At 40.4% G+C, this 14,212-nt stretch overlaps 1 protein-coding gene across 3 annotated transcripts in view; it reads left to right on the top strand.

Annotated features, from left to right (window-relative positions):
* The window catches only part of CYLD (CYLD lysine 63 deubiquitinase), a 467,344-nt gene that overhangs the window by 410,790 nt on the left and 42,342 nt on the right, over nt 1-14,212 (top strand). For all 3 annotated transcript variants that reach the window (XM_053699515.1, XM_053699514.1, XM_053699513.1), the window contains 3 exons: nt 4,275-4,407; nt 5,180-5,288; nt 5,990-6,108. In XM_053699515.1, the coding sequence (XP_053555490.1) occupies nt 4,275-4,407; nt 5,180-5,288; nt 5,990-6,108 (361 nt within the window). The remainder of the gene's footprint in view (nt 1-4,274; nt 4,408-5,179; nt 5,289-5,989; nt 6,109-14,212) is intronic.

The raw sequence follows: 14,212 nt of genomic DNA, 5'->3' as shown, positions 1-14,212 counted from the left end.
ATCTTGTCTTTTCTCTAGGAAGGTCTGGAGAAAGGATTGCCGGTCAGTCCTCTGAAAGGTCAGATTTCTGTATTATCTATTTTGTTTCACAAGTGTCTGACAGATGTTCAATCTTTTTGTCAGGCCCTGGTCAGAATCAGGCCTGTGTTTAAACCTGTTGCTTCTCCTTGGAGCCTTAATCTTGTTCTTAAAGTTTTGCAGCAGACTCTGTTTCAGCCAATGCATTCCATAGATATTAAGTTGTTATCTTGGAAAGTTTTGTTTTTTATTGCTATCTCTTCTGCTCGGAGAGTTTCTGAACTCTCGGCTTTGCAGTGTGATTCACCTTACCTTATCTTTCATGCGGATAAGGCGGTTCTTTGTACTAAATTAGGGTTTCTTCCTAAAGTGGTTTCGGATAGAAATATTAATCAGGAAATTGTTGTTTCTTCCGTCTGTCCCAATCCTTCTCATAAAGAATGTCTGTTGCACAACTTGGATGTTGTGCGTGCTCTAAAATTCTACCTTCAGGCGACTAAGGATTTTTGCCAGTCTTCTGCCCTTTTTGTTTGTTTCTCAGGAAAGCGTAAGGGTCAGAAGGCTACTGCTACTTCTCTTTCCCTCTGGTTGAGAAGTATGATTCTTTTTGCTTATGAGTCTGCGGAACAGCAGCCTCCTGAGAGAATTACAGCTCATTCCACTAGGACTGTCTCCTTTTTTTTGAGCTTTCGAAGATGAAGCTTCTGTGGAACAGATTTGCAAGGCTGCAACTTAGTCCTCTCTGCATACTTTTTCCAAACTTTTCCCTTGGCTGAGGCCTCTTTTGGGAGAAAGGTTCTTCAAGCGGTGGTGCCTTCTGTTTAGGTCTGCCTGTCTTGTTCTCCCTCCCTATTCATTCCGTATCCTCTAGCTTGGGTATTGTTTCCCACTAGTAATTCGAATGTTGTTGTGGACTCTCCATATCTTAGGAAAGAAAACAAAATTTATGCTTACCTGAGTCCACGACCCCACCCTTAAAATGAAGAAAGTTATTTTTGACTAAACCTCAGGCATCTCTACACCTTTGTGTTATTCCTTTTCCATTTCCCTTCAGTCAAATGACTGGGAATTATGGGTAGGGGAGTGAAACTTAACAGCTTTGCTGTGGTGCTCTTTGCCTCCTCCTGCTGGCCAGGAGTGATATTCCCACTAGTAATTTGAATGATGTTGTGGTCTCTCCATATCCGGAAACAAAGAAATTTATCAGATAAGCCTAAATTTTGTTTTTTGTAAATTCCTCTCTTTGTTATTATGCATTGACCCCACGGCTTGGGTATTAGTTCCAGGAGTGATGGGTTGTGCACTCTCACCACCTCCATGAAAGAAAACATAATGTATGCTTACCTGATAATTTTATTTCTTTCATGGTGGGTTTTTAAGGGTTTTGTTTCTTTTTTTAAGCACATATTTTTCCCTGCTCCATTTTTGTCTTTTTTCTTACCTCACTTTAGCTTGACTGTACTTTAGACTGAAGTATGTGTGAGGTGGGAGGGGTTATATAGAGCTCTTGGAGTGTGGGAATCTTTGCCTCTTAGTGGTAGGGAAGGTATTTCCCAGGAGTAATGGATCATAGACTCTCACCACTATGAAAGAAATGAATTTATCAGGTAAGCATAAATTATGTTTTCTTTCATCAGATGGTGAGAGTCAGTGAGCCATAATGTTTGGGAATATTCCGCTCCTGAAAACTAGGAGGAGACAAAAGTCACCCCAACAGACCAGAGTTTTAAATCCCTCTAACTTCCATTATCCTCAGTAATTTTCTTTTGCATCCTTGATGAGGAGTGAGGTAAAAGTGAAGTCCAAGATCTACTCCTCTTTCGAAAAGGGGATTCTCTAAGTAATCTGAGGCTGAATCCTCCTCACAGTAACCTGTCGTTCAGAGGGGCAGACAAGGAGTTATCAGCCAGGTAGTGAAAGGTCTTTTCTCAGTGAGAAATGTTGCAGTCCTCCCAGGTAAAATGTGAACTTGTCTACCAATCTCCTGATCTACAGTTAGCTGCTTCTTCTGGATCCACAGCCCTTGCCAGCTGAAATGTGGACTTGTCCACCAATACCCTGGGTTGTCGATGCTGTTACTAATTCAGATCCCTGGCATTGTGCTCGCACTGGCTATGATAAAGGACTGAGTGGTAAGTACCTAAACTTTTCAGCCAGTTCTCTGAAGGGTCATATTTCATCTTTCTGTTCTGTTTCATAAGAAAATTGCTAAAATTCCTGATTTTCAGGCCCTTGTTTGGACTCTGATTATGATTAAACCAGTTATTTGTTCAGGTTTTGTTCAGTTTCTACTCCCTGGAATCTGAATCTGGTTTTGAGGGTTCTTCAAACTTCTCCTTTTGAGCCTATACATTGTTTGGACCTTCAGTTTTTATCTTGGAAGGATCTTTTTCTTCTAGCTATGTCTTCAGCTAGAAGAGTTTTCGAGCTTTCAGTCTGGTCTTGCAAACCTCCTTTTATGAGTTTTCATCAGTATAAGGCTGTTTTTCACACTAGCTATTCTTTTCTTCCTAATCTATCAATCAGGAAATCGTGTTTTTTTTTTTTTTTGCCCAGCTCCAAGAATTCTAAGAAGTGTCTTCTCCACAACTTGAATGTTGTGTGAGCTCTTGAATATTATGTGGAAGCTGTGCATTACTGCTCACTCAACTAGAGCAGTTGCTACTTCTTGGGCTTTTTGTAACGAGACTTCTATTGTTCAAATTTGTAGGGCATCTATTTGATTATAAGTTTTATTACTTTGATTTGTATACTTCTTCTGAGGTTGCCTTTGGTAGGAAATTTCTGTGGGCCGTAATGCCTTAATTATAACGTCCTGCCCATTCACTGTGGTCTTGTGGACTCTACAGCTTGGTTATTGATTCCCACATGTAATGGCTCGTGGACTTTTACCATCTGATGAAGGGAAACAAAATGTATGCTTACCTGATAAATTAGCTTCTTTCATGATGGTGAGAGTCCACAAGTCTTGACCTTTCTCTTTGCTCAGATGGTAGCAGTAATTGTTTTGCACTTCTTTGGCCCGCTTTATCTTTCCTGCTCTTCTGTTTTCCTTATCTATTCGGCTATATGTATGACAGAGGATGGGAAGTGGGACAGATTTAAAGCTTTGGTGTGTTGTGATGTTTTTTTTTCCCTTCTCCAAGTAGTCAGGAGGTGAATATCCCCACATGTGATACATTTTATAAGTATACATTTTATTTCTGATTTCCTTAGTAGTTTGTAAATGATCTTTGAGACCTCTGACAATATCAATCTGATGTAGAAAAGATTATTTTTGGTCCCAGTATTCAGACAAAATTAAGTAACCATAATCTCAGGCAAAACTGAAGGGGGAATTCTGATAGCTCAAACGCCTCTTGCTGGAAACAGAGTCACTATCGGAATAGTAAAAAAATAAATTTGCACATTTTTCTATCACAACAAACCTGTGGAGATGCTGTCATATTAGTACATCTGCTCCTAATAATATACCATTTAATAATTTAATATTGAACCACCTGTTGCGTAATGGGGAGTTGTATTATTGTTAATTCTATACAGTTCCCTTTGTCCCACTAACATAGCTAATGAGTAAAACAATTCACAGGTTATATTTTTGACACAGTCTGGGTCCACAAGTAGCCCTTTCTTATTATAGAATTTATATTTTAACATGGGCCTAAAAGTGGTCCGTTATTTCATTTCCCATTGAACCCGCCCTTTATGTTTTGAATATATGTTTGGGGGTCCAAGAGTGGCCTCTGTTTTCCAGTTGGGGATGCTTTTCCTCAACAGTTTTAAGTTTTGTGGGGTTATTAAACTATATGACAAAAAACTTTGTTTCTGTAATTATCAAGCATTATATAAGTAGGTTCACAGTTCTACTGGAGATATACAATATTAGTTGTGACATAAGCATTTCTGCAGTTCTGGACTACATTGTGTTTTCAGCATTTTTGTATATGCACATGTGGGTGTATTGTTATATCATCTGATAGAATTCAATATTTAGCCACATAGTCTGCATTTTCTTTCTGAAGTTTTGTCATTCTGTAGCCGCTGGAAATAATTTGTTCTGTCCTGAAAGAGCTCATTGCTTCTTAGCAGTTTGTGCAAATGTTTTTTCTTATATAGTTTTTATTGAGGTAAATAGGCAAAGCTTCACAGGCAAATCAAATTTCCCCCTAAAACAACTAAATAAATAAATAGATCCAGTAACAAGTTGGCAATACTGAAGTTTCTGCATGGTTACGTATGTTTTCATTCTGTTTAAGGTCAGCTGGTCAGAAAGTTCAAGATTGTTATTTCTACCAAATTTTTATGGAGAAAAATGAAAATGTTGGTGTCCCCACTATTCAGCAGCTTTTGGAATGGTCCTTCATCAACAGCAACTTAAAATTTGCAGAGGTTAGTCACCACATAGTGAGTTTTTTTTTTTTTTTAAAGCAAACTTTATTTATATGAATGTGTGTTTTTTTTTTTTTATAGTCTCGTTATCCAAGGATACCAACAGTATAGCCCCTGGTAGACCACAAACAAAAATGTAGCTGAGAAAATACTGGGGGTTCTATTACACGCAGCAAAATTACCAATAGCTCTCTTACTACATGTATAAATGTTACAAAAACTGCTAAGAATAAACTCTCCATGTATCTCTATTACAAATTATTTTTGTTGTTCTAAGCCATATCAGACCTCTTTTCACATCCCTGCTACTAACCTGTGAATTTAAAGGGACACTGAACCCACATTTTTTCTTTCATGATTCAGATTTGCTCTATCTGAATCATGAAAGAAAACATTTGGGTTTAGTGTCCCTTTAAGTGCTTCTGACTGAAAAAAAAAGAAGCATAAAGAATATCATTCTTAAGAAGCAGATATAAAAAGTTTATTTCTAAAATAGTGTTTCAGCAAAATCTTTTTTTCCCTTTAAATGGTCACTTCTAATTTAACAGTTTGAATTTTGAATATACTTATATATTATAGAATATTTATTATTCCAGAAATGAAATGATGCCTGGAAGTGTAGTCATATTTAGTTTAGTCATGTTTTTACGTGTTTCCCTGGGGCTCAAATGGTTGAGTTATGTTTGCAGACAATATAAGGTTCTCTTCTGATGCTAGCTAAAATGTTACTAATTTATAGGATCTTATTCTTACTCCCAAAATTGTTTTTCAGGCGCCATCATGTTTAATTATCCAGATGCCACGATTCGGGAAAGACTTTAAAATGTTCAATAAAATATTTCCTTCCTTGGATCTGAACATCACAGACTTGCTAGAAGACAGTAAGTGACCATCTTTCTATCGTAAAGGGACACTAAACCCACATTTTTCTTGTTTATGATTTAGATACAGCATGCAATTTTAAGCAACTTTCTAATTTACTCCTAGTATCAATTTTGCTTTGTTCTCTTGCTATATTTTTTTGAAAAAGCAGGAATGTAAGCCCATTTTTAGTTCAGTACCATGGAAAGCGCTTGCTAATTCGTGGCTACATTTAGCCACCAATCAGCAAGCGCTACCCGGGTGCTGAACCAAAAATGGGCTGGCTCCAAAGCTTAGATTCCTGTTTTTTAAATAAACAACATAGCAAGAGAACAAAGAAAAATTATAATACGAGTAAATTAGAAAGTGCCTTAAAATTGCATGCTCTATCTGAAACATTGGGTTTAGTGTCCCTTTAAGCCCTGCGGTGTCATCCCATACAATAATGTACACCACAAACACACATTTCATTGGATTTAAAAAAGTTGTACAATTTGTTATTTACAGTCTGAATTCAGATTATATACACATCCATTTTACAGCTGTGTCAGATAGTGTGTCGGATATGCTGAATATTAAGTATAAAAAAATGAAATTATGAAGCTCACTTTTATAGGAAGGAGGTCACATACACTGCTCTACCAGATACATATAAATGCAATGTGATTATACTGTACTTTGATAAAAGAATAATGATTGTTTTTATGCATGATTCTTCCAGCTCCCCGGCAGTGCCGTATCTGTGGTGGTCTTGCAATGTATGAATGCAGAGAATGTTATGACGATTGTGATATATCTGCTGGGAAAATCAAACAATTTTGCAAAACATGCAATACCCAGGTATGAACAACAAAAATTGCTATATCTAATTATGTAGAATAAAATTGTACTAAAGAATCCCTGCAGATCAAATGTTCAGGCTAAATTTTGTTGGTGACTTGATATAGGCTGTCCTCATCCTTCTTTTTTTTTTTTTTTGCTTTGCTAACATTGCTAGAATTTATAAAGATATATGTGGGGGGGGGGGAATCTGAGGAGCAAATCATTTTAGTTTATATCCTGGCTTAATACACTATTAAAGGGACAGTCAACACCAGATAGATAATCCCTTTATTACTTATTCCCTAGTTTTGCATAACCAACACAGTTATACATTTTTTTTACCTCTGTGACTACTTAGCCTACCTAGGTTTAGCTTTCAACTAAAAATACAAAGAGAATAAAGCAAAATTGATGATAAAAGTAAATTGAAAAGTTGTTTAAAATTGCATGCCCTATCTGAATCATAAGAGTTTATTTTGGACATGACTGTCCCTTTAAAGTAAAAATATCAAAAATTCACTGGAGACTTTTAGTACACATAAGCTGAAGCTGAAAAGACTGATATAAGTATTGGTAAATACTTCTTCATTTTTAATTGACGTTTACTTCACCAAAAATGCAAAGTATGACAATACCATATAAGGGTCTCATTCTAAACAGCTTGAATTTCCACAAGAAAATGCTCAGGGAAGCTTAGATATTTATTTCTGCAGTAAGGAGCTCTAACAAGACAATGTTTTAAAAATGTATATAATATTATTATCATCATGTTTTTTATAATCATGTAATATATACCCTATAAAAGCAATAATTCCTGAATTATATGTGACAATACTTTGACTTGCAATCCCTAATAAGAGATATAGAAATATTTAATGATGTGACATTACAACATTGTATTGTTAATACTGCACATTAGAAAAAAAACTTAATTCCCAGCAGCATTGCTACTGATTAAAAAAAGTATAAGGATTTCATCTATGATGTTTTCAACTGCAAGGTTTTTTTGTATTTATTTAAAGCACAATTAACCATGCTTTTTGCATTTTCTTATGTAAACTGAGCATGCAAAAAAACTCTGGAAAATGTTTCATGTAAGTACCAAGATCAGCCATTTGACAGAGGCCAGATGAGTTTTCAAGTGATCATGACTGTTAAATTAGAAATGTCCAGAATTCCTGCAAAAAGCTTCTCAGACGTTTTCTGGTGGATTGGAATACTGCTAAAGGCTCGATTTATCAAAGTCTTCACCTGCCTACGACTGCTGGTGTTCTGTTGAGAACTCCAATCTGTCGAAAACTCAAATCTGACGTCACTTCCGGTGACTCTTTTATTTTAATATCTATTTTGCCACCGCAGACCCTTTCGCACACACTCCAAGTAAACCTTGGGGAATGAGGTTTACAAGGGGGGCCCCCCTTGAACCCCCCAGGCGGAGGCAAAATAGATAGTGAAGATTACAGGGCCTATCTGATTGCTTGTGAATCCTGTGACTCACTGGACACGGCCAATCAGATGTATGGAAATACCGGAAGTGACGTCAGATTGGAGTTTTCGACAAATTGGAGTTATCGACAGAACACAGGTTCTCACAAGATCACCTGCAGTCAGTATTTATCAAGCAGCGGTCATCAGACCGCTGCTTCCCTAACTCTTCTATACTTCTTAGGTGGAGAATTTCAGTCTCCCTGGTCTCGTCCGACCAGGGAGATTGGCAGCTCCTGCCCGTGCGTGATTGACTGTGTGTGGACAAGGGGGCGTCGTTGCACAACAGGGCAAAATAGCGCTCTTGTGCAATGCTGAATTCCGCCAACAGAATTATAATATTATTAAAATATTTACAAGTCTGCTTTGTTATGGTAATGCAGTCTCACTGGATACAGCAAGAGGTAACATATTTACATGTCTGCTTTGTTATGGCGATGCAGTATCACTGGATACAGAGAGGTAATATATTTACATAGAAAGGGATGGCTGTACACAAAACAGACATGGAGCCATGTGACAGTCTGACGAGTTTCGCGCCCCCCCTAGTGGCGATTAATTATAGACTGATACATAAAATATTTCTTCTTTCTCTTGCAAGGTGTATCCAGTCCACGGATTCATCCTTTACTTGTGGGATATTCTCATTCCCTACAGGAAGTGGCAAAGAGAGCACACAGCAGAGCTGTCCATATAGCTCCCCCTCCAGCTCCACCCCCCAGTCATTCTCTTTGCCGGCTCTAAGCACTAGGGTCTCTCTCGGGAGGGTAAAGTGAATGTGGTGTTAGATTTGTAGTTTTATTATCTTCAATCAAAAGTTTGTTATTTTAAATGGTACCGGTTTGTACTATTTACTCTAGCAGAAAAGTGATGAAGATTTCTGCTGAGAGGAAAATGATTTTAGCATGTTGTAACTAAAATCCACTGCTGTTCCCACACAGGACTGAGGAGTACCAGAAAACTTCAGTTGGGGGGAACAGTTTGCAGGGTGATCTGCAATATGGTATGTTCAGTCATTTATTTCTAGACAAGACTGAGATAATGCTAGAAGAGACTGACAATATCCCCATGAGGGGAGGGTAAGCTATGTTCACAGACTTAGTAAGGAATTGAATGCTTACATAATAGGGCTAATATACTGGTTGACACTTATTAAGAGCAATCGATTGTTTAGCTAAGGAAAAATCGTTTTGCAAGACACTTTGAAAGCCCTTTTGGGTTCTTTCTGGGATTATTACCCACATGGCTGTTTTTTATTCACTTAGGAGTGATTTAGTAGGCCTCACAGCTCCGGAGTAGAGTGGGAGGGGCCTAATTTTGTGCCTCAGATGCGCACTTAGAATTGCAGAGAAGTTCATGCTGCTTCACATGGAGGGTCCTGCTGCTGTTTGAGGGCCTTAAAGAAACTATATTCCCCCAAATCTGATCCTTAAGGGCAGGTAGGGCTGTGGCAAGGTGCTGTAGTAATTTTAACCGGGTGTTGGCTTTAGACTGCTCCGGTTTGGGCATTAAGGGGTTAATCGTTCTGCAACTTGTGGTGCAATCTTATTAAGGTTTTAGGTACATACTGTGAAAATTTCAAAAGGATTGCTGCATTTTTCACTGTTTTGTAAAATTGTGTGCTCTTTTTATCTCTTAAAGGCACAGTAACGTTTTTTCAAATTGTGTTTTTTATTTGATTAAAGTGATTTCCAAGCCTGTTTGTGTATACTACTAGTCTATTAAACATGTCTGACACTAAGGAAAATCCTTGTTCAATGTGTTTAGAAGCCATGGTGGAACCCCTTCTCAGAATGTGTCCCACTTGTACTGATATGTCTCTACACTTTAAAGATCATATTGTTGCACTTAAGAATGTGGCCCAAGATGATTCTCAGACTGAAGGTAACGAGGGTAGCCCGTCTGCCTCTCCCCAAGTGTCACAACCAGTTATGCCCACGCAAGCCACGCCAAGTACCTCTAGTGCGTCTAACCCTTTTACATTACAAGAATTAGCGGCAGTCATGGATAATTCTCTTACAGCCTTCTTATCTAAACTGCCCGTGTTACCTGCAAAGCGTGATAGCTCAGTTTTAAGAACAGATTATGAGCATTCTGACGCTTTGGTAGCCGTATCCGATATACCCTCACAACGCTCTGAAGTGGGAGCGAAGGATTTGATGTCTGAGGGAGAAGTCTCTGATTCAGGAAGGGTTCCATTTTCAGACAGATTCAGATACATTGGCTTTTAAATTTAAACTAGAACACCTCCGCGTTTTGCTTAGGGAGGTATTAGCTACTCTGGATGACTGCGACCCTTTGGTGATCCCAGAGAAATTGTTTAAAATGGACAAGTACCTAGAGGTCCCTGTTTACACGGATGCGTTTCCGGTCCCTAAGAGGATTGCGGATATCGTTACTAGGGAGTGGAATAGACCAGGTGTTCCCTTTGTTCCCCCTCCTGTTTTTAAGAAAATGTTCCCCATATCTGACCCTGTGCGGGACTCGTGGCAGACGGTCCCTAAGGTGGAGGGGGCTGTTTCTTCACTTGCTAAACGCACAACCATACCAATTGAAGACAGTTGTGCTTTCAAAGACCCTATGGATAAGAAGTTAGAGGGTTTACTTAAGAAAATGTTTGTTCAACGAGGTTTTCTTCTCCAGCCTATTGCCTGCATTATTCCTGTAACTACTGCAGCCGCTTTCTGGTTTGAGGTGCTGGAAGACTCGCTCCAGACGGAGACGTCATATGAGGAAATTATGGATAGAATTAAGGCTCTAAAGCTAGCTAATTCTTTTATCACTAACGCCGCTTTCCAAATAGCTAAGTTAGCGGCAAAAAATTCAGGTTTCGCCATTTTGGCGTGCAGGGCGCTATGGCTAAAGTCCTGGTCGGCCGATGTGTCATCTAAATCCAAGCTTTTGAACATCCCTTTCAAAGGAAAGACCCTCTTCGGGCCTGAATTGAAAGATATTATTTCAGAAATCACCGGGGGTAAAGGCCATGCTCTCCCTCAGGACAAGTCCTTTAAGACAAAGAACAAAGCTAATTTTCGTTTCTTACGTAATTTCAGGAACGGCCCTGCTTCATCCTCTCCGGCTGCAAAGCAAGAGGGTAACGCTTCACAGCCCAAGGCAACTTGGAAACCTTACCAGGGCTGGAATAAGGGGAAACAGGCTAAAAATCCTGCAGCTGCCACCAAGACAGCATGAAGGGGTAGCCCCCGATCCAGGACCGGATCTAGTAGGGGGCAGACTCCCTCTCTTCGCTTAGACCTGGGCAAGAGATGTACACGATCCTTGGGCGTTAGATATTGTATCCCAGGGATATCTTCTAGAATTCAAGGGTTCTCCTCCAAGGGGGAGGTTCCACATTTCTCGTCTGGCTACAGATCAGACAAAGAAAGAGGCGTTTTTACGCTGTGTAGAAGATCTACATACAATGGGAGTGATCCACCCAGTTCCAATTGTGGAACAAGGGCTGGGTTTTTACTCAAACCTGTTTGTGGTTCCCAAAAAAGAGGGAACTTACAGACCCATCCTGGATCTAAAAATTCTAAACAGATTCCTCAGAGTCCCATCATTCAAAATGGAGACCATTTGGACAGTCTTACCAATGATCCAGGAAGGTCAATATATGACTACCGTGGATCTAAAGGATGCATACCTACACATTCCTATCCACAAAGATCATCACCAGTTTCTCAGGTTCGCCTTTCTGGACAAGCATTACCAGTTTGTGGCTCTTACTTTCGGCTTAGCCACTGCTCCCAGAATTTTTAACAAAGGTGCTAGGGTCCCTTCTGGCGGTGCTAAGACCGCGGGGCATAGCAGTGGCGCCTTACCTAGACGACATTTTAATTCAGGCGCCGTCTTTCCAAAGAGCCAAGTCTCACACAGAGATTGTATTGGCCTTTCTGAGGTCTCACGGGTGGAAGGTGAACATCAAAAAGAGTTCTCTTTCCCCTTTCACAAGGGTTCCCTTCCTAGGGACTCTAATAGACTCGGTAGAAATTAAAATATTTCTGACGGAGGTCAGAAAATTAAAACTCTTAACTACTTGCCGAGTTCTTCATTCCATTCCCCGGCCATCTGTGGCTCAGTGCTTGGAGACAATCGGATTAATGGTAGCGGCAATGGACATAGTCCCTTTTGCTCGGATACACCTCAAACCACTGCAACTATGCATGCTCAAACAGTGGAATGGGGATTATGCAGATTTGTCTCCTCAAATTCAGTTGGACCAGGAGATCAGAGATTCTCTTCTCTGGTGGTTGTCTCAGGACCACCTGTCTCAGGGAATATGTTTCCGCAGGCCAGAGTGGGTCATTGTAACGACCAACGCCAGTCTGTTAGGCTGGGGTGCAGTCTGGGACTCCCTGAAAGCTCAGGGCTTATGGTCTCGGGAAGAAACGCTTCTCCCGATAAACATTCTGGAACTGAGGGCGATATTCAAAGCTCTTCAGGCATGGCCTCAACTAGCTGCGGCCAAATTTATCAGATTTCAGTCAGACATTATCACGACTGTAGCTTACGTCAATCATCAGGGGGGAACAAAGAGTTCCCTAGCGATGACGGAAGTAACCAAAATAATCAGGTGGGCGGAGGACCACTCCTGCCATCTCTCAGCAATTCACATCCCAGGAGTAGACAACTGGGAGGCAGATTTTCTAAGTCGTCAGACTTTTCACCCGGGGGAGTGGGAACTCCACCCGGAGGTATTTGCTCAGCTGACTCAGCTATGGGGCACTCCAGAATTGGATCTGATGACGTCCCGTCAGAACGCCAAACTTCCTCTCTACGGGTCCAGGTCCCAGGACCCCAAGGCGGTATTAATAGATGCTCTAGCAGCGCCTTGGTCCTTCAATCTGGCATATGTTTTTCCACCGTTTCCTCTCCTCCCGCATCTGGTCGCCAGAATCAAGCAGGAGAAGGCTTCGGTGATTCTGATAGCGCCTGCGTGGCCACGCAAGGACTTGGTATGCAGACCTAGTGGACATGTCATCTGTCCCACCATGGACACTGCCAATGAGGCAGGATCTTCTAATACAGGGTCCTTTCAACCATCCAAATTTAGTTTCTCTACGTCTGACTGCTTGGAGATTGAACGCTTAATTCTTTCAAAGCGTGGGTTCTCTGAGTCAGTTATAGATACTCTGATTCAGGCTAGAAAGCCTGTCACCAGGAAAATCTACCGTAAGATATGGCGGAAATATCTTTGTTGGTGTGAATCCAAGGGTTACTCATGGAGTAAGATTAGGATTCACAGGATATTGTCCTTTCTCCAAGAAGGATTGGAGAAAGGATTGTCTGCTAGTTCCTTAAAAGGACAAATATCTGCTTTGTCTATCCTGTTACACAAGCGTCTGGCAGAAGTACCAGACGTTCAAGCGTTTGCTCAGGCTTTAGTCAGAATCAAGCCTGTTTATAGACCTGTGGCTCCGCCATGGAGTCTGAATTTAGTTATTTCAGTTCTGCAAGGGGTTCCGTTTGAACCTTTACATTCCATAGATATTAAGCTTTTATCTTGGAAACTTTTGGTTTTGGTAGCTATCTCTTCTGCTCGAAGAGTTTCAGAATTATCTGCCTTACAGTGTGATTCACCTTACCTGGTGTTCCACGCAGATAAGGTAGTTTTGCGTACCAAGCCTGGTTTTCTTCCTAAAGTTGTTTCTAACAAGAATATTAACCAGGAAATAGTTGTTCCTTCTCTGTGTCCTAATCCATCTTCGAAGAAGGAACGTCTTTTACACAATCTTGATGTAGTTTGTGCTTTAAAGTTCTATTTACAAGCAACTAAGGATTTCAGACAAACATCTTCCTTGTTTGTTATCTATTCTGGTAAGAGGAGAGGTCAGAAAGCGACTGCTACCTCTGTTTCCTTTTGGCTGAAAAGCATCATCCGTTTGGCCTATGAGACTGCTGGCCAGCAGCCTCCTGAAAGAATTACTGCTCATTCTACCAGAGCAGTGGCTTCCACATGGGCTTTCAAAAATGAGGCTTCTGTTGAACAGATTTGTAAGGCAGCGACTTGGTCTTCACTGCATACTTTTGCCAAATTTTACAAATTCAATACTTTTGCTTCTTCAGAGGCTATTTTTGGGAGAAAGGTTTTGCAAGCAGTGGTGCCTTCCGTTTAAGGTACCTGTCTTGTTCCCTCCCTTCATCCGTGTCCTAAAGCTTTGGTATTGGTATCCCACAAGTAAAGGATGAATCCGTGGACTGGATACACCTTGCAAGAGAAAACAGAATTTATGCTTACCTGATAAATTACTTTCTCTTGCGGTGTATCCAGTCCACGGCCCGCCCTGGCATTTAAGTCAGGTAATTTGTTTTTGTTTAAACTACAGTCACCACTGCACCCTATGGTTTCTCCTCTTTCTTCCTAACCTTTGGTCGAATGACTGGGGGGTGGAGCTGGAGGGGGAGCTATATGGACAGCTCTGCTGTGTGCTCTCTTTGCCACTTCCTTTAGGGAATGAGAATATCCCACAAGTAAAGGATGAAGCCGTGGACTGGATACACCGCAAGAGAAAGTAATTTATCAGGTAAGCATAAATTCTGTTTTCTATAGGGCATCCTGCCTATTCATTTGTCAACACTTACAATGCCATGTACACAAACATTAAAAACAAAATATGTAAAACATAGTCCTCCT

This window comes from Bombina bombina, chromosome 1, assembly GCF_027579735.1.
Source record: "Bombina bombina isolate aBomBom1 chromosome 1, aBomBom1.pri, whole genome shotgun sequence".
In the NCBI taxonomy this organism is placed as follows: Eukaryota; Metazoa; Chordata; class Amphibia; order Anura; family Bombinatoridae; genus Bombina; species Bombina bombina.
This window is presented reverse-complemented; position numbering and strand designations above follow the sequence as displayed.